At 36.9% G+C, this 25,716-nt stretch overlaps 1 protein-coding gene across 1 annotated transcript in view; it reads left to right on the top strand.

The window, feature by feature from the left end:
• LOC133222572 (coiled-coil domain-containing protein 171-like) overlaps positions 1-25,716 on the top strand; it is a 74,750-nt gene that overhangs the window by 23,859 nt on the left and 25,175 nt on the right. The window contains exon 6 of the mRNA XM_061372371.1: positions 10,930-11,061. Within this exon, the coding sequence (XP_061228355.1) occupies positions 10,930-11,061 (132 nt within the window). The remainder of the gene's footprint in view (positions 1-10,929; positions 11,062-25,716) is intronic.

The raw sequence follows: 25,716 nt of genomic DNA, 5'->3' as shown, positions 1-25,716 counted from the left end.
ATAGTAGAGTAATTTATCCTTTCTGGTTTGTCAACCTAAAGAATGAAGAAAAGATAAGAATTAGAAATGTCAGGATGCTTCTTTCAGCAGGAACTAAGAAGAATTGGTTGTAAATCATTCATAATTTGAGATATCACCTCTCCTGGAAAAATAAAGGGAAATTATTTGTCTTTGTTTGGGAACTATCTGAAATGTAAACCCTACACGATAATGGTACCTAATTATCTAATGAATTTGGCTTATTTGTAAACTATCAAGTTTACACTGTTCTTAAAGATTTTCTTACACAGTGAAACATCAAAACATGATGAAGTAGATGAAGTACTAGTAAAGGAACCTCAAGCCTGTCTTTTCTGCTGTAGAAATTCTGAGAACTGCTTTTGTTTTCAAAAGAGAAATCAAAAGAAAATGGATAAAGTTCAGAATCATCTGAAGTTGAACGAATATTACTATTAGCTGCAGGTACATTTATGGGAGTTTGAAATTGAACATTGTGGTATATCTGTGTTGATGTATTCATGAGCGAATATCCACAAAATTCCACTTCATCACTTGCAGGATCTGTGTTATCAATGCATAATGCTAATTTTTTGCTTATATTGCTCAGAGAGGTTTTACAGACATCCTTTGCAATCTTAGACTCAGAATAAGACAGTGTATACTGATATCCATTAAAGCGACCCCGCCCGTTTATGTACATTCTCACTACAAGAATTCCGGAAGGTAGCAGTCTGCCTTTGCGTGTACTTGAGTGTAACATTCAGCAAACAAAACAAGAACAAGTGCAGCTGAGGGAGACAATCTCTCTGTATACTTCTAGTACAGTTCTAGACAAGGGATCATTTACAGCACTTAACTGCCCCCTGTGACTTAGTGGAAAATCTAGTATCATATATTTGGCTTTGTGAATAAGTGCTTGGGCATGCTTGTGCCCAGAATTATTCTTTTAAGACCATTTCAGGGCCACCTTTTAAAAATTCTCATTAATATTTTTGAAGCATAATGTGGAGGAATTTTAGCATGTGCTATGCCAAGAGAGAAACTTCTGTTCAGAGAGTTCCATATCCTTTGTAACCTGCAAGATACTCTTTAGAGGGTCATTTTTTGTCTTATACTGGGTCTTGTCATGTTAGCTAACTTCATCTGACTCCTGGAGCTAGATTATTTGTACAAGAGCTCCTGATAACATTAAAATAAGAGCTCTGTCTTGGTTTTATACCATCTAAATATTGAGGACAAATATCTAAGTGCAAAATGAATGTTTTACCTGATAATAATAGTAGTAACCACCAAAACAACATTACCAAGGGCAACAAAGGACCACAGGAATTTTGCTGTTGGTAGTGGGGTTTGTTTGGTTTGTTGTTTTTTTTTTGTTTGTTTGTTTGTTTGTTTTCTTTGTTTTTCATTTACATTCAGAAAACAGGTGCTTTTTTTTCCCTCCTTCCCTCTGTACTTAGAGGATTTGTGTCTGTGACTTGACCAATTCATTTAAAAAAAGAAAAAAACTGAATGTAGGATGCAAAATGATAACAAATAAATAAATCTTTACTAGAAGTCTTACTAGAAGAAAATCCATCTGTTTAAAGTGCAAATGTAGAGTTTCCTGAAAAGTCTTCTCATCAAGAGAAAAACTATTTAAGTAAATATCTTATTTAAAGGGCCATCTGCAGTCCTTTTTTTGTGTATGAAGAATAAATGATTTTTTTAAACCTTCAGAAAAATATTTTTGTTCTAAATATATCCGTAGCAAACTTAATTTCATTATTAATTTGATATGTATTTTTTAATACTGTTTGCATAAACAGAGTAAAAGACATTAAATCTGTTCACTCTATACAACTGGATTCCTTCACGTGTGTAGATAATGATTTACAAGTTACAGTAAACCCACTAGTGGAAGAAATAATTTTGCACTATCTCTGCTAAAATCTTCAGTCTTCCCCTTGTATTGCTTCTCAATTGGAGTGTTTGTAGTGGCTTAACCTTGGCCAGCAGCTGGATGCCCACCTAGCTGGTCTCTCACTCCTCCTCAATAGGGAAGGAGTACAAAGTAGAATCAGAAAGTTTAGGGATTGAGATAATAGCTGGGGTGATTGCATACCCGTTACTGTCACAGGTAAACAAACCAGAGTTGACTTGGAGAAAATTATTTTATTTATTAAAATAGATATGGATAGTGAGAAACAAAGACAAAAAAAAATATCATCCATCTACCTATTAGGCGCACCTTCACTCCTGACTCTTCTTCCCATGCTCTGAGGTGTAATGTGGGGGGTCGAGGGGCAGGGGATTGGATTTAGTCCGTAACAATTCTTCTGTGCTGCTCCTTCCTCCTCATATTGTTTCCATGCTCCAGTGTGGGCTCTCCATGGACTTCAGTTTCTTCATAAACTATCCACCTGCTCCAGCATGACGTCTTTCACTGTCTACATTGTGGATGTATGCTTCTGTATAGCCCTCTCTGTGGGTTGCAGGGAAATAATCCACTATCCACTAATTCAGTGCCTCAAGCACTTCCCCCACCACTTCTTGTCTGCTTTTGGTATTTGCAGGGCTGTTCCTCACTCTTTTTTTTCCCTCCTCCTCTGCCTGTTTGGTAGTTTTTGCCCTTTCTTAAGTACATTTTCATAGAGGGGCCGCCATCATGGCTGAGGGGCTCAGCAGTGCCCTGTGGTGGGTCTGTTGAAGATGGCTGGAAACAGCTGTGTCCACCACAGGGCAGCCACTGGGCAGTGCCTGGGCACCTACACCTGATATAGTGCTGTAACTACTTCTTCTTCAGCTTCCCTAAACCCCTGTTCTCTAAACTCTGCCTGTGCAAAACACCACCATGAGAAGTCATCTAGTGAGTCAGCCTGCACAGTGACAGAAAATTTTTTCTGTTTCCCACTGTAGTCTTCACTACTAAGGTCTTGACAAACTTGATGGGCTGGCAGAGTTTTCAGCTTGTCTCAGCCCTTGCTGCTTAGGATTTGGCCATTTTAACAGGTTAACAAAATACCTTATCGTCACAAGCTTAGACTGTTAGCCACTACCCTGTGAGGCTGATGAGCTGTGATAATAAGTCCATTAAAGCCACAAAAAAAATCCTCCCCCCCAAATCTTTTTCCCAGTACTGGTTAGCAGCCCATTCTGATGTTTGGGGACAGTGCAGGGATCAAAGCACCTATCCACTGTTTTCCTTTCAGTTTGGCACATTGTCAGAAATATTATTCTTCATCCACTTCTGTAATGCACTTCATTTCTGCTGATTGAAAGGTTCATATGCCAGCTGGCAGAACAGCTTCCACACAGACCCATCAGTGGTCGCCTTGAAATCCTTCCACTATTGTGTTTTATTGCCTTGCTGCTGCTCCCTTTCCACCCCTGTTGTCTTCTCCAAAATGTCCCTAAACTAGCTATGCATGAGATTTGCGGCCCACAGTTCTATCAGTTGAAAAGAAATCTGAACACTGTATAGTCCATCCTGTTATATACTTGCAAAATGCAAAGGCAAAAGTATCTTTCTTTATCCAATTTAATGATGTTTTAAAACCAAGATAAAGAGACAGTTGGGGATGGGGTGAGACCATTGAAGACTTGAGAATTAGCAATGAGGTGGCATTAGATTGCTATTTCTCACGTGGTCTGTAGCAATAAAATGCATTTCCTTATGCTGGTGGTTTTATGGCCTGTGAGAAATTAATTTACAATAGGTATAAGTCCATATACAAGTGACTACATCTGTAAAAATGCTCAGAGTATGTGTCATTAGTTAGTTTCAGCAAGAAGACCACAAACTGATCAGGACTTGAGAAAACAGACATTTATGAGGCTTAAGTTAGCTGTCACAGACTTCAATAAGTGTGACCTGATACTTGTAGAGGTACTGATAATCCACAAATGGGGATTTTAGTCTATCATACTACTTAGTTAATAATGATTTAAAAGCTTTTGTTTTATAGAGCTCAACTTGCAAATTTTTCCCGATCCTAATGTCATTCCCCAAGCTGGTTCTTCTGTGTGTTCGGACCCATTAACAGAGTGAAGCCGGCTTGGGTGTGTGCTCAGGGTCTGTTCATCACTGTGGTCCTTGGTTGTTTTAAGCTGTCGCTATCACAAGTCTGTGATACGGTGGGTATGTGCACGTGCAATAAAATCACAAAGAAAACCCAGTTAGAATATTAAAATTCTAAATGACTGCTGTAAGAAGTTTGTAGTAGGAAACAAGCTATTACTTCTCTGTGCTAAGAAAAAACTGCAGTAACAAGATTACTTTTTCTCCTTTTCCATCTCAAATTAGCATATCCTCATTTAAATGTTTCTAAATTACTTTAGTTCCCCCCCCCCCAGTAATCTGACTTTCTTGATCCTTGTTCCTAAAGATCAGTTGTGCAGGACATACAGGTGTTAGCACAGCTGGCTTGCTGATGACAACTCTGTCCATATAGCTGTCTAGTGTGTCATCACTCATATTGTTCAGTGTCATTCTGACCTAGCCAAGCTAAAAATGGTACTCCAGCTCAAGAGGGATTTAAAAACCTTGAAAACCTAAAGATAAGTCATTGCCAAATGTCATATCCATGTGCTTTAACTGTTTTTAGTTTATATATATCTAAATAACTAATCTAATTTCAGGGTGCATTTGTCTTCATATTTTTTTTTAAGCCTGAATACTTTGTGTAGTTTGCCTTCAGTAAGGAGAAATCCTTGTTTGGAACTGAACTGTGAAATTCCTGAGTACATTAACTGTTATTTTTTTCCAGACGTAGGTTCATATTCAGCCCAAGGTCACTGAAATCCATTCTTAGGGGATGTATTGAGTGCACATCCTGCAATTACAGTGAAGTGTAGGTGCAGTGGTCAGTGTTTGCAAAAAACAACTCCGGATCAAATTAACATGTTATTCAACAGAGCATGTAGTGTGCGCGTGTAGTAGTATGGGAAATCTTGAATTAATCAAAAAAGGATAGTCACTAAATATGTATGTTGATACAGATATTTTTAGTAGATTTTTAATTAAGTGAAACATTTGGTATACCTAATTACATTCACATATGGCTACCTACAGCAGGGTATGTTCAAATGTGATTTAGAAACTCCACTCAGAATTCAGACCCTTAGGTTTGGAAATGTATTCCTTGTTATGATGAAACAGTATGCAACAATCTGCCTGCCTTTAATGGGCACTCAAACATAACTGTGATGGCCATTTAACAAGTACCCAGTCAGCTGTTCCATGTATCTCTTTTTCCCTTTCCCTTCTATGAAGCGCTGTTTTGTCTAAGTAAGATACATTGTGATTTGGTGTAGTTTGGTTTGGCCTTCTTGGGGATGAGGGGAGAAAGAAAAAAGAGTTTGAGGGTTGTTTTGTTTTGTTTTTTTTTTTTTTTTTTTTTTTGCAGTTCAATAGACTAGTTTGGTTCTCAATGTGATTCCTCACCTGTTTCACTTTCTAATTGTGGCTATAGTTTCCCATTTTTCGTGTTTGATTTAGAGTGCCTTCAGTTTAAGCAATGCAGTCTTGTCACAGGCAGTTTCTCTGCTTCTGGAGTGGTCCTTGATTGCTGAAACTTCCTGATGGAAAATATGTCTGTGATTATATAGGCCGACATTCAGTAAGATGAGTATACATTTTTTTTGAATGATTTCCTTATTTTTGGAGCAGACTCAGACTCTAGTGTTTATAAGCAAATGATACTAACAGATTGTCTTTTGGATCTGGTGCATTGGTCTGTAATTTTTCGGATGTTGCATGTGCCAGGTCCTTCAGCCAGTCTTTTGGGGTCTGTATTTCCTTAGAGTGCTAACATTTCAGGTATGATCACTGTTTTCTAGAGAGCCCAGACTCAGGAATGACAGTAGAAAGATCATCTGTGTTGGCAACTTACCTGAAGCACTACTGTTATCAACACTATTGAGTACTATTGTTGGTGCGATTTCATTCATGTATATTTACTTGTATTTTTTAGTATAGAGAACATCAACAAGCCATAACTAAACATTAAAAAATTAGGAAGTGTTCATGAAGAATTTAATTCTGTTATCCAGTGTACATGCTTCCGTTAGTCTCCTGAGTTCCATCAGCATTTGTACCACTGTAACAAAGACTTGCCTGTTCAAGTTAGTTACTATATAAAGCCAAGGGAGGTTGTGAATGATCTATCCCTGGCAGCGTTCAAGACCAGGTTGGACGAAGCCTTCGGTGACATGGTTTAGTATGAGGTGTACCTGCCCATGGCAGGGGGTTGGAACTAGATGATCTTAAAGTCCTTTCCAACCCTAACTATTCTATGATTCTGTGATTCTAAGGACTACATTCAGTAGATGTGCATGTCCTTGGTTTGAGTGATATGACCTCTGTTATACATACTGCCCTGGAGGTACGAACATTCTGCAGCTAATCAGCCACATATTTACATGACTGTTGTCAAGACTAAGATGTGATTTGCATTCAAACTGCTTCCTTCTATTTTAAAAAGTTCTAAAACCATTTTTGTTAATTATATGTCACATGCAGAGCACATAAGTGTGGTAGAAACCATTTTGCTTGCACTCTTTTAGAATGATCTGTTTAACATATTTGTAGCTTGTGTTGTCTCAGAAATACGGTCATCTCAAAGTCAAGCAAAGTCACTGTTTCTCATTCATGTATCACCAAATCATTGCCCAGTGGTTTCTGTTTCACTGTTTCAATTGACTGATATGCTATGAAAAATAGTGGTAGGACTAATTTTGCTTTCTTTTTACCATAAGAAAGGATTGATTTAGGCCCAAATAAGGAACTAAAATCTCAGATCTGTGCTGGTTAGACAGTAATCAGGCAAAGACATTAGGGAAGGCTAAGCACATCTTAATACCGTTTATAACTGGCTATTGGAATAACTGGACATCGCAGCTGAAACTATGCAGAGGAAAAACAAAGGAGTGAGCAAAGAAGACAAAATTATTGTTATCTCCTATCAGCAAATTTTTAAGATAATTTTTGGACATGTAGAATTAGACCATCAAATTCCATGCCTTGGTTCAGTCAATAATGTAACTTCAGTTTATTATTCGGTTTCAGCTTTGATCTGAGTTAATCAGTACTTTATTGATTTTCAACTGAGTGGCTATAGTGTTGTCTTCTATGTTGCTCTCTTAATTAATTAAAAAGTTAAACACTGTCATAAGTCACTACACTTCTTTGATTTAAAATGTTTTTAGTCTTGTACTAGAGTTGTGTGGATCCGTTTGTGCTTTTGCCTGTTTTCAAACAGTATTTATGTAAGGCCAAACTGAAAAATCTAATGATACTTAGCAGCCTGCTGTCACAATATTAATTATGGTCTACATAGAATCACTTCTGAAACTTTTCATGGTTTCAGTCAAAATTATGTTTACTAAAATAAGAAATAGTCAAAATCTTGACTAATGTTGGATATAGATTCATTTATATATCTTTTTCTATCAATTTTTGACTATAGGGAGGTGAAACTGGTTTTAGATTTTTTTAATCATTGCAGTAAGCTTGATTGGCTGATCAGGGTTTTTTAGATGATAGCATTAGGTCTCTAGCCTAAGGAGACATCTAAAAAAAAATAGTCTTGCTTTAGATTTCATGTGGAGAAAAAAAAAAAAAGTGTCATTGAAGACAAAAAAGCTGTGAAATGTGCATCATAAAGCTTAACTACACTGAATGTTTTTTCTTCCTCTCAAGGAGTCAAAAAAAAAAAGCTCTTTAAAACAAACAAACAAAACAAACAAACAAACAAAAAAAAAAAACAAAAAAAAACACAAACAAACAAACAAAAAAAAAACAAACAACAAAACCCACAACAAAAAAAACGCCAGTTTTACTTTCGCCTGATAGTTCCATAATTTGTGTGTGTGGGTACTGTGCTTATTTCCTTGGAAAATAAGGAAATAATCCGAGTCTACCAACACCTGTCTTTGTGTTTCTGCAGCTCAAAAAGCATATAGCCAGGAAGTGATGAAATTAGTTAACTAGGTTTTCATATAGGTATGGCCTGTTCAGCATGATTCTGCACAAGCATGGCTGTTACAGCTTTCCATTCCTTGAACAGGTAAACTTGAAGACTGTTTTCACTGTTAGTGAAACAATGTAATGGTATTTATACACCATCTGCCCAGCCTTTTTGTTCTTGCACTGTTTCCTGAACCCTAGTGAGGGTTTTCAAAGGAAAGCTCTAGCTTAAGTTTCTGTTTCTGAGTATGCATGTCGATAATGGGATTCACTTTTTATGCTCTAAGTATTTACAAACACAGAAAGTTTTGGGATAGTTTTTTTTTTTTGTTGTGAATTTTCATATCAAATATCATTCTCTTTAAGGATCTAATGCGTGCTTTTCTGGTGCAGTGGTATTAATGTCGCATGTTTACCACAATTCAGCCAAATAAGAAAATACTTTTGTATGTCATTGTTTAGTGAGTATCAGGCTCCAGTACTGAAATGGAGGGTTTGAAATTAATAGGGTTAAAAGGACTTCCACTGTGTGTATTGTGTGTGTATTATACCTACATTGCTTATACATTGTTTTTTTCCCCCTAGTATTAGCAATCTGCTTTTGTGCTTTGACATAGGGATTTCCCTTGTGAATTTTGTCACAGAAAAAAGAGAATCATCAATATCGCAGTTAAACTTGACTTTCAAAGCTAATAGTATCTCATTTGGGGGCTGAAATTTAATAAATTTTCTTTGATTCTGTGTGAGTTTTTAAACATCAAACAATGAATTGGCCAGGGTGCAGTAAAATATTTAGATCTATTGACTATGGTTCAGAAGGGTAGAAGGCAAAACACTGGTGGTTTGATGTTGATAAATTCTCAGTACCTTAATCCACATTAATGTTTTCTTTTATCTGTGTGCATACTGGCAGCAAAGACACTGAAAAGTTGGGATATATAACCTATAAAAATGTAAATCAAGTGTGTGTATGTGTGTGTATATATATGTGTATTTAAAGTAATGCATTTTGTTATATTCAGCAAGGTTAACATCTGACCAGAATTACACATGCTGACAGAACACTCTAGAGACAATGTTTGTTCCACAGGACTGTATATCCTGAACCTAGTGCACTGTGAGTGCAAAAACGTGTAGAAGACCTTTCCTGTTATAAAAATTGCATCATAGTGCATATGTTTGGCAGCCACAGGTATTGACAGGAATTCTTTAGGTCAACCTGGGAAATGTAGGGCTCCCTATTCCCACAGAACAGAGCACCGAATAAAATAAAATCTTTTCTTCTTTGTATCAGTAGATTTACACTTGCATACTTCTTTCAATCAGAGCTGATTTCAGAGGCTGCACTGTACATTTGAAGCATGTTCACTCATAATCAACATTTTACAAAAAAAAACTAATTCTGTAAGCAGTTCCAGAAAAGTAGTCTGGGATTTAGAATGACTGGCCATATGTTTGAATTCATGTTTAGTGAGCTCTTTCGGGCAAGGGAGGCACTAAGAAGAACTGAAATTTATTTTACATAGTATTTAGTAAATGTACCTATTGACTGATATGTATTTAGTATGTATTCAGTATGTGATTTAGTATCAGACTGTATTTTGTTGTTAAAGACAGTAAATTATTTTTGCACTGTTGGCCACAGCTACTCAACAGATACGGTCCATGCCAAATGAACGGATTTCATCCATTCATTTGTACAAATACATATTTGTATGGATTTATGTCTGTTCATGTGTATTAGAATCTTATCTGACTGCTGGGATCTTCTGGAGGTGAATACGATAATTTCTGTGTTAAGTAGAATGAAAAATGGGTGTGTGGCAGCATATGGTTATACGAATGTGAGTTACGTGTCCCGGAAAGTTACGTGCTAAGTATGTTTAATTCCACATGCCTGCCGATAGACTAATCACGTGTTCCTATATGTGGAAGAACGTTGGGTTTTAAATACCGACAGCGATATTCGTCTCGTGTGCAACACCGGGAAGCGTGCTTGTGTTTAGAGACAACAGCGTTAATCCCTTCCCGTTGCCAAGTTTCACCTCGGCGCCGCTGCCGCTCTGCAGGTGAGCGCGGGTACCCTTTACCCGCGGTGCCACGCGTGGCCGGGAGGTGGCACTGTGACACCAACGGGCTCGGCTGGCTCTGCGCACGGCGCCGGCACTGTTCGGGGGTTCGCTCCATCCTTCCCTTCCTTCAGACTGCCCGCAGAACTAGCGGAGTGCCAGAGTGATCGGGTTCTGTGCCCGTTCTGAACGGGCATGGGTGGAAACTGTGTAAAAGTCCATTAGTAACAATTAGTGCATTATTTCTCACAGTGAATCCACGATAAGAAATGTCGTAGCAGGTTCGGGTTTTATAGGTTTTTGTTTTGTTTTGTTGGGGTTTTGGGTTGCTTGGTTTTTTTTGAATTTTGTTTTGTTTTGTTTTTTCTCCTTCCCTTAATTGCAGAGCTACAGGTCGGTTTATTTTGCTTTGTTTGAGGATTATTCATTTTAATCTGGAGTTTAACTGAATTGATAATAAAATGAACCTTATTGTAGAAGACTGATATGATCTCTCTACAGTAGACAGAACTCACGTGCCCACTTTGTGTTTGTGTGATCATATGAACTTTTAAATTTTATAGCTGATGTTTGTTTGTGTCGGTAGTACAAATACTGTTTCTTTTTTTACAAGTTTTTTACAGGGGTCAGATCTGTGAAATGTATGTACCAGGTGTGCTTGTGAGCCCTTAGTGTCTCTTCTTTCCTTCTCCTTTTAGACCAGGGAAGATGCTTTTTCTTTTTAACATTCTCTCCCAGCACTCTGAATTAGAGATTTATTTGCAACGAAAAATCAATTAGTCCTAAATTTATTCATGGATTTCAGGTCCAGCGATCAATGCAAGTCCACTCAGTGGGCTCAAGGGGACCCAGTTCATCCCAGTTAATGTGTCTGAAGGGGAATTACCATTGATGCTGTTTTTTTCCCTTCAGGTCAGAGATCAGACCTTGCTGTCACGGACTGCGGCAACCAGGAATGACTTCACCCTGCAGCTACCCAAACTGCACCCAGAGACCTTTGCAGTGGAAGGGCTGAAGGGCATGCCAGAGGTTATGGCATTTCAGGTTAGAGTCTAAAATAATCCTGTTTCTTTTCTTCCTTTTTTGTATCTGAGGTAGAACGAAAGCTGGGCTGCGCTGAATGTGTGGAGAACAAAAAGCTTCAAAACTATTGCAGTCAACAGTTGAAAGGGAAATGATTGCCATATATGTTCTTGAATACAGTATTTCAGAGATGATGCGAACTTTTAATTTTGCATATGTAATGTTAAATAACCGATGGGGATAGGACCAGGGAAAAATATGGGTGTTACATTTGAAAATGAGTATCACCATATCCCAACCCCCCCCCCCGAACTTAAACAGACAAATAAAGTGGGGGAGGGAGGGAAAGAAAAAAAAGATTTATATGCTGCTTTTTGGTCAGTATCAGATTTTTTTCCATTTTCAGTTTTAGCAGTAATAGTGATTTTTGAGCATTCCTAATTTAAAAGAAATTGCTATTTTGAATACTTAAATATGGAAGCTATTTATTTTGTTCATGTAGGTTTAAAGACTTGTCTGATTGAAAATACCAATTTCCTTAGGAGGAAACAATGAGAAATGAAAAAAAAAAAGATAAATGAACTGTAAATGTACATATTTTCAGCTCTGAAAACGAATTCTGTGCAATGCCCCCTTATTGCATTTAAAGTCTTATATCTTCTTACACACAAACTCTTCCTTAGTCTTTATAGCCGTGCAGAATTACTTCATTCTTGTGACACATTATTGCTAAAGCCAGAACATTTTGTTTTCTCAATGAGAGAATGAAAGGCAGAGCGAGTACATCTTTCATTTTGCTCTTCTGTGCAAATCAGAGAGGAAAGCTAGTAATGTAAATGGCAAACAAGTCAAACAATGCAAGTATTGCATAATGTGTGTATATTGCTGTAGTAATCCTTCTACATTTATTGTAAAATATCATAGATACACTATATAATTGCAGGAAGAGGGTCACAAAATCAAATGTTCAAGAAAAGCAGATTTTAAACCGGACATTTGTCACTGAACCTTAGTTAACCCAGCTGTATGTCTGTAGCAGAGAGTAGAGTTGCAAATGTTTACCTAGTACAGTACAGTGATGATTAGTTTTAAGGCTGTGCAAAAGGTTCCACAGGTGGCAGCTTTTCAAAGAATCACAAGCCTTTAAATTCTGCTTTTCTAATTTGGTGGCCTATTCAGTGATAGCTGCCTTTTTTCTTTTTTTTTGTCCCTATCCAACTCCCATTCTTTTTTTACTTCAAAATGATTGTAGAAGCATTTGAAAGACAGCCTATTCTTTCTTTCTAAGGAGATGAAGAGAAACAGAAGTATAAAAACTTGTATTTCACGCTGGTACAGAGTGCGTCTGGTATAACTAACACACAGTAATATATGCCCTGGGTAGGTTACTGGTGGTGCAGTATTGTAAACACACTTTTTGTTCACCTGACAGCTCCTATTACACATGGTTACCCTGTACATACATAAACAACATCAGTGGTTCACAGTCTATCTCACTGTGCAGTTCCTTTTCCCTCCCCTCTCCTCTTTTTGTTTCTGGTTACATACTGCCTGTTTGATAACTTTCACTACATTATAGAAATTATATTATAAAATTTCCTTTTTATACCTGGGAGTCAGCTAATCGATTTTAATTTCACTGTATGTTAAACTGTATTAAGGGCAATCCTGCAATCCCGAATGTGGTAAGCATATAGCAATCACTTTATGGACACCTCTTATTAAAACCAGTGGAATTGTTTGCATGCACAGTCTCTGTAACCACTACTACTACTACATATATTTTATAGTCTGTAACAAGTGCATTTCAATTAAAGGCCTTATTAACTGCAAGTGTTAGACATAAGGAGTTTTTTTCCAGGTCTAGATTTGTTGATGTTTTGTGGTTTCTTTAAAAAAATAAAAGTAAAAATTGAGATCCTAATTTAGACAGTATGATAGGGATGAAGATCTGGGTATCAGAACTGTCAAGTACTGAAGAGATTGCATTGCTTTATTTTTATTATTCATGAATTCAGTTCACAGTTAGGTGGCTGGAATCAGTAATTAATAATAACTTGATAGCTGTTGGTTCAGTGTGTATCACTTCATCATCATATGAGGAGAATAAAAAAAAAGCCTAGTATATTTCTATGTGTGTACACATTTTTTCTTCTGAATTTTTTAGAAAGCAAGTGTCTGTTAAAGGCCTTTTGAATGGAATTTACTTGGTGGGCTCAGCAGCATTATGGAGCTGTATTCCTTGTCACTGGGAAAACAGAAAGTCTCAGAATTTTTAGATTGCTGTTACTTCTATATGAAGGTTTCCTGGGAGAAATATGCTTGCTTTATGGGAGACAAGTGCAAGGAAGATTAGCATGATGAACCTAGGGTGTTTGACTGTGAACTCAGTGAGAACATGATTTAAGGTGTGCTGCTATGGCCATGCCTGAATGTTCCACTGAAGACAGAAAGTGAATCGTACATAATGCCTCCAATAACTATGGGATATAGGGTGAAAAAGAGCAACTGAAATAACATGAGATTCCTAATACTAGTAGTCTTGCTTGGCAGATTAGTATTTAAATTGCCAGTAAAGGTTATAAACACTTTATAAAATACAAAATCGAATTATGCTACACCTTTAGGACGAGGATAATGTTCTCTTAACTCTCTCTTCTGAAAGAATGTTATTGGCTTACAGAAAAAGCGGTTATTCAGAAGATTTAGTCTGAATTGTCTCAAGTACTTTCACATCAAATACGTAATTAATACTTATCGCAAGCAATTTGATCTAAAAAACAATACATAAAGTCCCTAAATAAAGATAGTTTTAAACCATGTATAAATAATTAAGCATTGATATTCTCTCGTGATAAATTTCTTGTATTTGGACTTCTAGATGCAGAAGGGTAAGAAGTTCTATGAAAGAAACTTCTAGTCTGATACCTAAAATTGCTTCAAGTTTTACAATAGCAATAGGATGTATAATGTATACTCGATGTGTTAAGTGCTTGATTTCCAAACAGGGAGAGGCTAGTAACATACGAATCAGTGCAAGATTATGTTCTGTATCTACTGTTACAGGGTGGTTTTACAGGAGATACCGGAGGTGTACTTTAAAAGTATAGTTGCCTTAAACTGTCTTTATGAAGCATGTCCCAAATGTTCTCATACAGAGAAGTAATGGACCAATTAAGTCATTGTCAGTGAAAACCAGTGGCAACAAGAAACTAGCCGTGCTTGACAGAATCATATCTGCTGCATGTGTGAAAGACGTGCGTATGACTGTGTGATCAGCCAGCGACTGGTGTTCACACATGGTAGGTGCTTACAGATATGCATTTAGGGAAAGACTAATCATTTTCTGTCTCATGGGAACTACTTTAACCTCTGTCTTCAAAGTCTCCATTTGCATATTTTATTAATTGGCCCTATTAGTTTGTGGTGCTTGCTTTGGCACCTATTTGGCATGGTGGGCCTCTTCTTCCTCTCATCTCTGCTTGCTAAAGGATATGGTGTGACTTCTGGATGTTGGTTTGGAAGAGAACCAATATTCAAGGATGAATTTGTGTTGCTTTTTCACAGGATTGATATTTGATAAATGCCAGGTGAGAGTGTTTCAAGGCTATAGCAATCATATCATTTTACCCTTTGAGATACTGTGCATTTTTCCAAACGGGCAAGTTTTGTAAGTGACTTTAATGAGGATGTGAATGTTTAATGCATTTATGCAGTGTATGAAAAAGCAAATACAATGATGAGACTACAAGCTGGGTTCTGGTTTAAAAGGACATATACACAAATCTGTAGATGTTGGTATTCATAGGTCTTAGTAGAAAGTATTTGTTTGTGTGCTGCTCTTCACTTGAGATGTAAGATTGACCTTACTGTTGGGAATCCCTTGCATATTAGGAAAAATTTAGTTTATTCTAACTAAGGACTTGAGTAGGTAAATCTGTATTTTCCATTACTAAACTCTCCCTTAATTTTGAAAGGTACTGCAACTTGTGGTGTGCTTTCTCTCCTCCAAGCAGGTTTGAGGTGGATAATTTTCACTTTGTCTCATCTGTCTCTCACTCTTTTTGTTTCCCTTTCTCTGCCACATGCTCTTGTTCCCTCCTGCACATTATCTCTTCCCTCTGTCCTATGTGCACACTCTCCACTGCATGTGTGCAGCACACTCGCTCACTGCTGCATGTGCACTGCCACGCACACTCTTATCTGCTGCTGTTGCTGTTGCTAACCCTGCCATGCCTGATGCCTCTGCGGTACACATGCTCATGCTTTCCTTTGGTTCATCTCTGCCTACTGCTCTGCTTCGTCTCTCTCCCAGTATCTGCCACTCTCTCGTGCTCGCAGTGGCTGCCCTGCTCACTCCGCCTGTCACCCTCTCTGTCCACACTGTCCCCCTGCCTCTGGCTCTCTTCCTTTCCCTCAGCTTCTCTTCCCCACTGCTTTTTGCTCCTTCTGTGTTGCTCGCCCCATCTCCAGCGTGTGTCCGTCTGTTCATGCAGGTTTAGGAAGTCCACGTGGGATTTATATGTACTTTGCATTGCTCAGGTGTTTTGAGGTAGTTTGAAATGAAAAATGAAAAGTAATAACATAGAGGCTTATAGCAGTAGTAGTAATATAGTCAAGTACTGACATATCTTCAGTGTTAGCGTATAATCATAAATTTATGAAAGAGTAGGTTCCTACCATTTATTTTATGTAAATTATGTATTCATGTATGATTTAGTCATACATTATCTGATTGTGTTGTAGGTCCACTTTTTCTAATTAATTGGGAAATACAAATGTAGTTTAAAGTACTAGAAGCTTCTTAATTTGTATTTATTTTCACTCATTCATTACTTTCAGATTTATACTTGGTAGATTAGAAAGTAAAAAATATACATAATTCTGCTGATAATTTTTCTTAAAATAACTTTCTCATCCCCATGTTTACTTGTCAATAAAATATTCTTACCAAATTGAAGAAGCTAGTGATTTCAAAGGTAAGATTATATTTCTGTCATTAGATTTTATCTTCTGCATAGGGCAAGTCTTTCAAACATAAATCATTTTGGGCATGAGGACTGAATGGGGTGAATTAACTGTGGAGTAGCTGGCCAAAAACTGAATTATTAGAATTTTAAATCTTGTACTTCTCTTTTGGAGTCTTTTTCATTTTTTTTTTTAAATGCATGGGTATTAAAAGAACAATTAGTTGTGGGTTTGGGGTTGTTTTTTTTTTCCTCTTAATGCTTCAGAAAGGAGAAACCTTTTTCAAGGGAGTCTTGAAGAGAGTGCTTTTATATATGTGTGCACATAACATGCAAACACTTGTAGTGTCTTCCTTTTACTTCCACCATTTCACCCACAGAAGGACCTATCCATTGCTTTACAGAGGCCAGAAAGCTGCCTCCTCTGGAATCAGACTCTGATGCTGCTGTTGAATAAAACTAGTCTTCATTCTCCAGGAGTTCAAGAACTGCTATCAACAGCACCTGGGCTGCTCTACCTCTCTTTTCTTCTCCTCTCCGAAAGGATTAATTTCCTACCTAGTGTCAATACATGCTGATGCTTAACTGACCGCAAACCTGCCTTCCCTGTTTAAAAAGCAAAGCCATTCTTTATTAATTTAATGATAGTTTGCTTTTGCATCTTGAGTTCAAATGCTCATAAATAAGTAAATGTTTTAATCTCATTAGAATGGGATGACCTCTTGCAACCCTGACCTTTTGCAAACTTCATTTTGTTCAAAATAAAGTTGGTGCAGGGCTTATGAAACAATAATTAACATCTGAGTAAAATCCAAATAACCAGATTGAAGGGACATAACATGAAGAACTCTAATCTTCTTTAATGCGTTCAGCTGGTATCTGAGCCATTTTGGCATAATTTGGTTTAACTATGATTCCTTTAAAACCTGTCATTAACGTTTGTTAGCAAAACACTATTTAAAACCTAAAGTGAGGCATTTTCAAAATGCTGGTGATGTTGGAAATTTTCCTTCTATAATTTGAATTTCACACCCCTTCTCATTTCTGTGGGTTAACCATGTTCTCAAATTCCTCTCATCTTCACAGCTTTTCTTTTAGCAGTCTTTTCCTCTCTGTCCCCTATGGGCTTTTCATTGCTCTCTCCTCATTTTCTCCTGTCTTATCATTAGCTTCTTTCCCTCACTTTCTCAGCAACCCTTTCACTTTTTTTTTTCCCCCTTCCTTTCCCTTTCTTCATTCCAATAAACGGATAAAGACTATACGAAGAACCTTCTCAGAAAGCTTCCAGTTATCTGGAACGCAGGCTGCACACTAGCCCTGTTAAGTCTTTGGCACTATGGGACTGTAAATATCGAAGTCAGTATCTGTAATCACCAATTAATTGATTACTGATTAATTGCTCTTTCTGTGTCTTTATGCCTGTGAAAATACCAACTCTTGTCCAGTCTCTTTCATACACACTGTTTTGTAAACCTTTTAAGTTAAGATCTGCTGCTGATTATCTTGAATGCCAATGTTAATATATAATAATTTAACCTTTCAGTAACCTTTCTTAGTGGAAAGCTTTCTTTCTTGACCCTGTGAAGCAATCATGTAACCATCTGCATTTGTCCACTTTTTCATACATTTGTATCTGTTGCATGTGAGTAATCTTTAATGAAGGATCTGTGCTGATAATGTAAGCAAGCTCTGCCAGAGCTGTGTAAAACATGATCTTAATTCACCAAGTTTATTTACTCAGTTTTGGTTCTGCTTGTAATCCTGGTATGGTTGGTTGTTTTTTTTTTTTTTTTTTTCCAGCTGGTTAAGAGGTTGCTGCTTCATACAGAAAAGCATCTTTCTTAACTTCTAGTCACTATTCTTTTATGAGAAAAATTGCTCTAGAGACGTGGTGATCTCAGTATGTACCCGAAGCTGCCTCAGTGAACAAGGGCAGACTCCTAAAAGCTCTAACTACAAAATAAAGCATCATTCAGTAACAGAAAATAACAAATATAGTTTTCACAGCACCTTTTTTGTTAGGCAGTTTTTCATACTTCAGAAATCCTTTCAGAATTGCATGGGATTATCTATGCACAGAATCTTCAGAAAAGGAGTAATTTTACCAGGTAACCACTGTGTAGCTTGGGTGTGACTGTATTGTTTGATACTATGTTCGGTGTGTACTGTGTGACACAGATAAGCCCTTTCAGAAGTATAGCTGTTAAACTGTTGATAATCATGTGAGTTAAAAAATGAATTCATGAATACTGTGAAAGATTAGGAATTGTCTGGAGTCTTACTTTTTTTTGTACTGGTTCTTTTAATTTAAAGAACTAAGAAGAAATGCTGAGCAAGTGAGTCTTAAGCAATAGAAGTTAATAAGGCAATAGACTTTATTACACAAATACCTTAGTAACAGAAACAGAAAAAACCTATTTTTTATTGCATTTAAACTAAAAAACCAAGATTCTTCAAATGCTGAATCTTTTCTTTTGCCTTTTTCCACTTAACTGCTTAGTATTCCATCATTATAAAACATAACTCTTATTCTTATCGATAGGTTACAGAGAAAGAAAAAATATTAGACAGTGCACTGTATTAGTGCAAGAATTTTGTAATGAAATCAAGGGAGACATTTTTGCCTATATACTGCATTTGGTGGGCCTTGTAGTTAAAGACCTGGAAGAGGAAGGGTTATCTACAGCTTGTGCAAAATTATGGTTTAGGGATTTGCTGATTGATTTCATTTGCTGTCAGTTAAGGTTCCCTTAATGTCAGCGTTCTTTGCATAATGCCTTGAAATAAAGACTGATGAAGTTTTTCAGATTGATGCCGCTTACATAAACTGACCCTGATTTGCCCTTCTGCATGACACTATAAGTGACAGCAGTTAGAGGAAAATATGGCAATGAATATGCAATTTAAGGATTAAGAAAAACACAGTAAACCTTTCAGAATATAAAACTAGGCCAAAAAAACCCTGGGCTATTCTGCTAACGCCACAGTTGTCATATATTGAAAAAGTAGATTGGGACAGAATCCCAAGTGCCATACCACTAAAGTAAAATTCGAAGAGGACAAGTTTTGAAAGGATTAAAAGTTAACCTGTTTGGGTTGTTTTTTTTTTTTTTTTTTTAATCAAATTCTACCAGTTTGCCACTAAAATCATTTTGGAGTTTTGGGGAGAGGGAGGGAAAGGGGTTGTGTGTGTGTGTGTGTGTGTGTTGTGACTCATAAATTCATATATGTTGTTGCCTGCAAATTTTCTTTTTTACATTGTTGTCTTGCAGGAATAAGAATGAACTACTTTGAAGCTCTTGTCTTGATTTTTCAGTTACTGAACTGATTGATGATCTAGTGATATGTGCTGCTAGAATCCAAAGGTCACAAGTTCCAACACTTATATTGGACTGTGAAAAGCATAAATTCTTAGGATTGATAAGGTCTATTGCTGTAGGTCTTCCAGGACAAAGTAGGGCTTGAAGTGGGGCACTCATTTTTAATGAGTACTTGTCCATTCCAGTACCCAATTTAATTACAGTCTTCTTTACCTTCATTATGGTCTCTTTCCTCATTATGGTCTCTCCCTGTCAGAAGCAAAAAGGTATTAAGAAATTAGGGGGTGGGGAGAAAATGGAGAGGGTGCTAAAGCAGTGGAAAGTGGATAAATGTGGAACTGTTTTGTAAACCTAAATAACAGGGATACATAGCCTGCATGTTGGCAAGTTTACCTGCAAAGGATTGAGTCTGTCATGGCTTTTAAAAAGATCGTATCCATAGAAAGACTACTATTTGTTTGTCCTCCTGAAGCCTTGATACTGAGATTCCTTTGGATGCTTCAACATCATGATCTGTGCAGTTCTGAAGTAAAGATCAGGAGGAAGCAGTCACCCCTTCCACCTGTGGGGCAAACTTGCAACACCTCTTTAATGCATGAATACTGTATTTTATATACTATATTGTGTGTTCTCTCTGTTCTGAGGCAGATCGTGTCTTCTTTTCTAATACTAAGACTCATTTGTAGGTTGCCTTCTTCCTGGTTCTATCATAATTGACAAATACAAAATGGAGAGATCAGTGAGCAAAAAAAAAGCATCTTGCCATTGCTGTGGCATATAGTGCCAGGCTTTTTCTCCATCCAGTTTCCCATTTGCACAAACTAAAGATTACAAGTTAGTTTAAATTCTGAAGTTTTTACAAATGATAACAAAGACCACAGGACTAGGTTTTGAGCAGCAAGTCTCCTACATGTCAAAATGTGATATTTGTCTTTGCACTGGCAAAGGTCACTATCCTAGATGTTTGATTTGTTCTGCGTTTATTCCGTGTGAGACTTCCTACAAATTTTACTCCCTTGGGAAACGGACTGTGGAACTGAAGAAACATTTAATGCCTAGAGGGCACATAGAATAGCAGTAAATCTGGTTGTCCCCATGTAAAAACAGGTTGGATAGGGGAAAGTAAAACAAAGAGTGGAATAAACAGCGCTAAAATGTCTCCAGAATTTCTCTCAGCCTTCGCCATTTTAATTCAAATTCTTCTGAAACCTCAGAATCACAAAACCATTAGGGTTGTAAAGGGCCTCTGGAAATCATCTAGTCCAATCCCCCTGCCAAGGCAGGGCCACCTAGATGAGGTTACAAAGGAGCAAGTCCAGGTAGGTTTGGATGTCTACAGAGACAAACTCATAGTTTTATATTCAGCAGCCATTTGTTGTTCCATTGCTTTTTGAACCTGTGTAAAATTAAGCATTCACATGATTTGTGGAAAGGACCTTAACAGGTTAAGTACATACTTCCTGAAAAACTATTTTGTATGTATGCTTTGAAAATGGTTTCTACTATTTCACTTAATATGTTAATGTTAATAAATATTCCCAGTTTACTTTCATGCTTTGGCATCATCTGTCATAATCACCTACCATTTGCCACTCCTTGTTTCTTTTCAGGTTACTTGCCTAATTTCTGAACTACAAGAAGGTGAAAACCAGTAGAAATCGTCTATAATTTTTATATTTAGACAGCTGTGGAAGTGATTTCTCTATGTTACCAACATCCATAGGTTCAATTTCTCATAAATTACCTAACTGCAAGTAGTGGTCCAGCTTTGAAAAATGGATAAGGAAGTAGTAACCAGTTAAAATTAGAGGTAGTTAGAAAATGCTCTTCTCTAGGGTGTTTATAAGTTAGGATAGCCGGGGATCCTTGTATAAGAAGCTGCTTTTGTTGATCCACCATTAGGATCACCACTGAAGTGCACAGTATTACAGTGCCTGCAACTCATCACCAAATCCAGTAAAAAAGAATAAAAAGAGCTTTCTAAATGTAGTTATGGTACCATATGATAGTCAGTATTTTACTTCTAATCCTGTTGTTGAAGAATACTTGATGTCTCTAGGAAAACTCATCTCACCAGTACGTATCCTTCTTAGTTTTCTCCTTTCAGTGCTGCTATAAACTTCCAATTTTATAAGCAGAATTTAGAAAGTCATTTTATCTCTTGTGCTTCTAAGGAATTGGATCTAATTGTTGATTGTTGACAAGAGAGGGGAATAGACCATAACAGCCTGTTCCTTATTTGCCAAGCTCCCAACCTAGTAATTCAAATCCTATTCTGCAATCAGATAAGTTTCCACTCAATGAAAGGACATATAGTGCTGACTACAAAATAGAAAATCAGTGTCTTCCAAAATATTATCTAAAAAAGCTCATGAGGTAATTACTTTTGTCTTTGAATTGTTGGTTTTAATGAGGACAACCAGATCTCTGCCAACAGAATAGTGTCTTCTGTTTGTTTTTCAAGTTTTCTCACCGGCTTGGTGACTTTTCACATGGAAGAAGCCCAGACTTCAGTATAATGGAGTCTCACTCACCCACCAGTTTTTAGTATACATGATTGGGATTTATACATTTCTGAGTTGAGCTAATCTGTTAGGTACATGACATGCCCAAAAGATAGACAGTCATTTTTTCCCATCAAGGGTTTTCTTCAGCTGTGCATCCATTGTCAGAAGAACTAGATATTCAAAGATGATGGATAATTTTAGTAATTTTTCTTCCTCAGAGTATGATGGTTAAAAGTAAACTTCGTGAGGAAAATATGTTCCTTTTTTCATACTAAGGTTAACAACAGCAGATTGTCAAGTTTGGTGTCAGTGCCACTTTTGGCTGTATTGAAAATATTCTCTTAACTGCTGCTTTGGAAAGAGGAGTGCTAATGTGTATGGTCATTAAGGTCAGTAGCAGGTGTACTGTGCTCTTCAAATTTCCTGAAATTTCTAATACAACATGTTCATGGGATAAATCAGGTCCTGAAAGCAAGTTTGATTGAAAGTCTAGCTTTTTTTTTTTTTAATACAAATTCTGATGAAGTCCAAGAATTTATGAAGCAAAGTTGTCTCACTAACATCAGAGTTCAGGCAGAATAAAGGAAGAATACCTGTTCATCCTATATGTGGCAGTGGACATTAGATTAAATGTGTGTCCATTTACCTGAGGAATGTAGTTCAGAAGGTCATTACAAGTAGAGACTGACTTGTGCTTTTCCCTGTGCTGGCATCATGAGTTTGTGTACATAAGTGGTGGTTTGGTGAGAAGCCAAAATGGAAGTTTGCTATCCAACCTAACAGGTATTTTAGAGTTTCTTTGCAAAACTATGAAATGTTGCTATATGTAGGATGACATATTTATGTTGAATTAAAATGCAGCGCCGCCAAGAGCACATTGTAAGAAAAGCAAAGGAGATGAAGTAGCCATATGTATCGCAAAACATCATGCAGTTTTCTAGCCCCTGGGCTCCGTTAAGACTGGAGCAGTCACCTAAAATCTGATGTGAAGATTAAGACTCAGTAAAGATTGTTTACGTATGAGCCACTAAACCTGCCAGAAGGTACCTTTGTCTCTCCTACTAAATGACAACTGCAAAATAGTTTGTCTTCATCTTTTTTGCATGGAAAATGCAAAGTGGACACAGTTCCGCTTTCTAACCACATGTAAAATATTTTATCTAATTCAGTTTGAGAATGTTTTAGTACTTTCACTGGTATTTCACCTGGATTGTGATGAGAAGTTCTACTTTGTTGTTTCTTCTTGTGATGAATGTTTGATGGGACATTGCCATTTTCTTAATAAAACTGCATCCTGACTTTTCTGTTGTGACTTCTCCTGTTTAGTTCCTCTCATCAGTGGTAATATACTGTGCTCACTCAAAGCAGATTATCATACTCACAAGTGAGGCACTTAAATGTGGACTTTTGTGCTATTTTTAGTGACTACCTGTCCCTCGTTCTTTTGTCCGTGCCTAGAATATACACGGCAATAGGAAGTTGAAGGAAGGCTACCAGCCTGAAACTTATTTCAGTTTTCATTTCTTTCTCACCAAAACCTTTTACTTGAAAATTCTTTTTCTCCCTTACAGACTAAAATGTTCTTTTTGTTATCAAGACTATGTAAGAGGATGGGAAGAGGTAGAACGTAGCGGTAGAGTTTTCCTCATGGCTAGGCTTAAACTATAAGTTCTTTGGGAAAATGATTTTTTTCCTTTGCCATTTGCATATGTCTGTGCTTTGTGCAACAGAGAGAATAGTTTTTGCATGTACATATTACTGGCCTCTAAAAATATGCAATTCCTTAAGTAGTGTTTCACTTGCATGCTCCAGAGAGACTTCTTTTGCTATAAAATTTTCAGGACGCTTTCTGTCTGATCATACCAACAAACACATTGGTCTTAATTTATCAGTTTCTGGAAGATCAATGTTATTTTTTAAACTCTTACACTTTGTAATAATTTTAATGGCAATTCTTGCTATGCCCATCTGCGATGGTTTCCAGTAGAAGCACTTTCCCTTCAGTCTCTGTCAATTTCAATGCTCCCTTTTCAATTTTCTTGTAGGAAGTCATGTCATTACCTCTTGCAGAGAATCTAGCCTTTTATTTAGGGCTTCATTCCCTTGGGCTATCCTCTGAGACCTGCGGGGTAAAGTAATTGTTATTGAAGCGAAGGCGATAGAGTTAGGCCCCGTGTGTGGCACTGAGTCAGCTTTCGTTGGAAAGAAAAAAAAAGTTGTAACAGAACTGACCTGCTTTTTGGCACATTTAAATTGCGCATGCCACGCTTGAATGGAAGTGAACAAAAAGTTTAGTGTTGAAATGAGATACAAGGAGAATAGATCATTAAAGAAGTGCCAAACAGCTGCAAAAGTGCAATTTTGCGAATGCTGTTCCCCTTGAGGGTTTTGCTGATGCCTGAGAAGCTGCTGTATTTACATCCTCCACTGATGCCACTAGACATTTTGGTCTAAGGGTCAAGGCAGACAGAATGGGTTTTCAAATGCTAAAATGAATTTTAATCCTTTCTTCCCCAAATACAGCTCTTAAATGTATAAGTATCCTGAAATCTTGCTTCTGAAAACAAAAAGTAATTGATGTATGTTTTGTTTTAACTAGTCTTGTATATGTCCATTTGAAGCAAGGCAATAATGAGAGGCATTCTATAGGTTATCTTATTAAGCATACAGACCTCCACTCTTGAGTTTTGTTTTCTCACCAGTTGCTTTTACCTGAACTGAACTTCAGACAGATTCTGTATCATAAGTGAAATTCTCATCCTTTTCAGATTCTCATCTAAGTACTTTGTTTCACTGCAGTTAATTGTTCATTCTTCTGAGGTCCATCTTTTTCTACATACTGCTCATAGGTAAATTTACTACCTGCAAACATTCTTTTTTGATTAAAGAATTTCCTGAAGGGAGAAAGTACACTGTGTAAAGTAGATGGCCTTGTTATTCTTGCTGCTGTATCTGATGTTATTAGCTCCATGATTATTTTGTCAGGCTGCTCATTTTGTATCTGATACCTTTTAATAAGCATCATTTCATATAAGTTCTCCTTGCTTTAGTTTTGTTCCTTCTAAACAGGAGATACAGTTCTATGATAACGGTAGGCCCAATAAGATACTGAGTTAATGGTATAACATGGGTATAAAAATAAAAAACCCTGACTCTTAATCACTTGGTATTTTATTTTATCTTTGTAACTTCAGAATAGCCCAAAACTTTAAATGGAAACTTCCATTCACACTTATTTATAATTCATAATCCAAATAAAGATTGTTTTGAACTGTATTTGTTCTCATTAGCCAAGCACTGAGGGTGAGGGCGACAACATGCACAGTGTTTTAATTGGAAATTAAAAATGCTGTTTTTATAATGTATAATAAATACATTAAAACTTTGATGAGAGGTCTTCTGCTGATTTGAATATGCTGATCTGTATATTACTTGTCATATGTTTCTACTGTAACTGAATTGAGAACAGCTGAAGTTTAAGTGACCTTTGAATTTCATGAATTAATTTTAAAAAAGGTTTATATTTCTGTTTCATATTCCTTAAAGACTGTTGTGTAATTTGTCAGTATTAGCCATTTTCACCTTGAATATTCTACTTGTGACGCTTGGAGTCTTCTGGCCTCATTTTATAGCCATATGCAAAAGCTGTTTTAAAGCACTGATAGCACTGTGCACCTTGAACTTGCTTGCACTAGAAATGGTGTAGAGAACAAGTAAATGATTGATTCAAAAGTACATGGAGGGAATAGTAGAAGAAATTGGGTTTACATGTCCCCTGGAGGACTGTCTCTGATGTTAAGTGTTCTCAGTCCTTTTAAAGATTAATCTGGAGAGGGAAGACTCAGCTTAAACTTTGCTATTTTGCATTGCAGTTCAATGGTT

This window comes from Neopsephotus bourkii, unplaced genomic scaffold, assembly GCF_033783945.1.
Source record: "Neopsephotus bourkii isolate Nb327-2 ecotype Australia unplaced genomic scaffold, CSIRO-AGI_Nbou_v1 NB_1611, whole genome shotgun sequence".
NCBI lineage: Eukaryota > Metazoa > Chordata > Aves > Psittaciformes > Psittacidae > Neopsephotus > Neopsephotus bourkii.
Note: the sequence above shows the minus strand (reverse complement) of the source record. Positions and strands in the feature narration are given on the sequence as shown.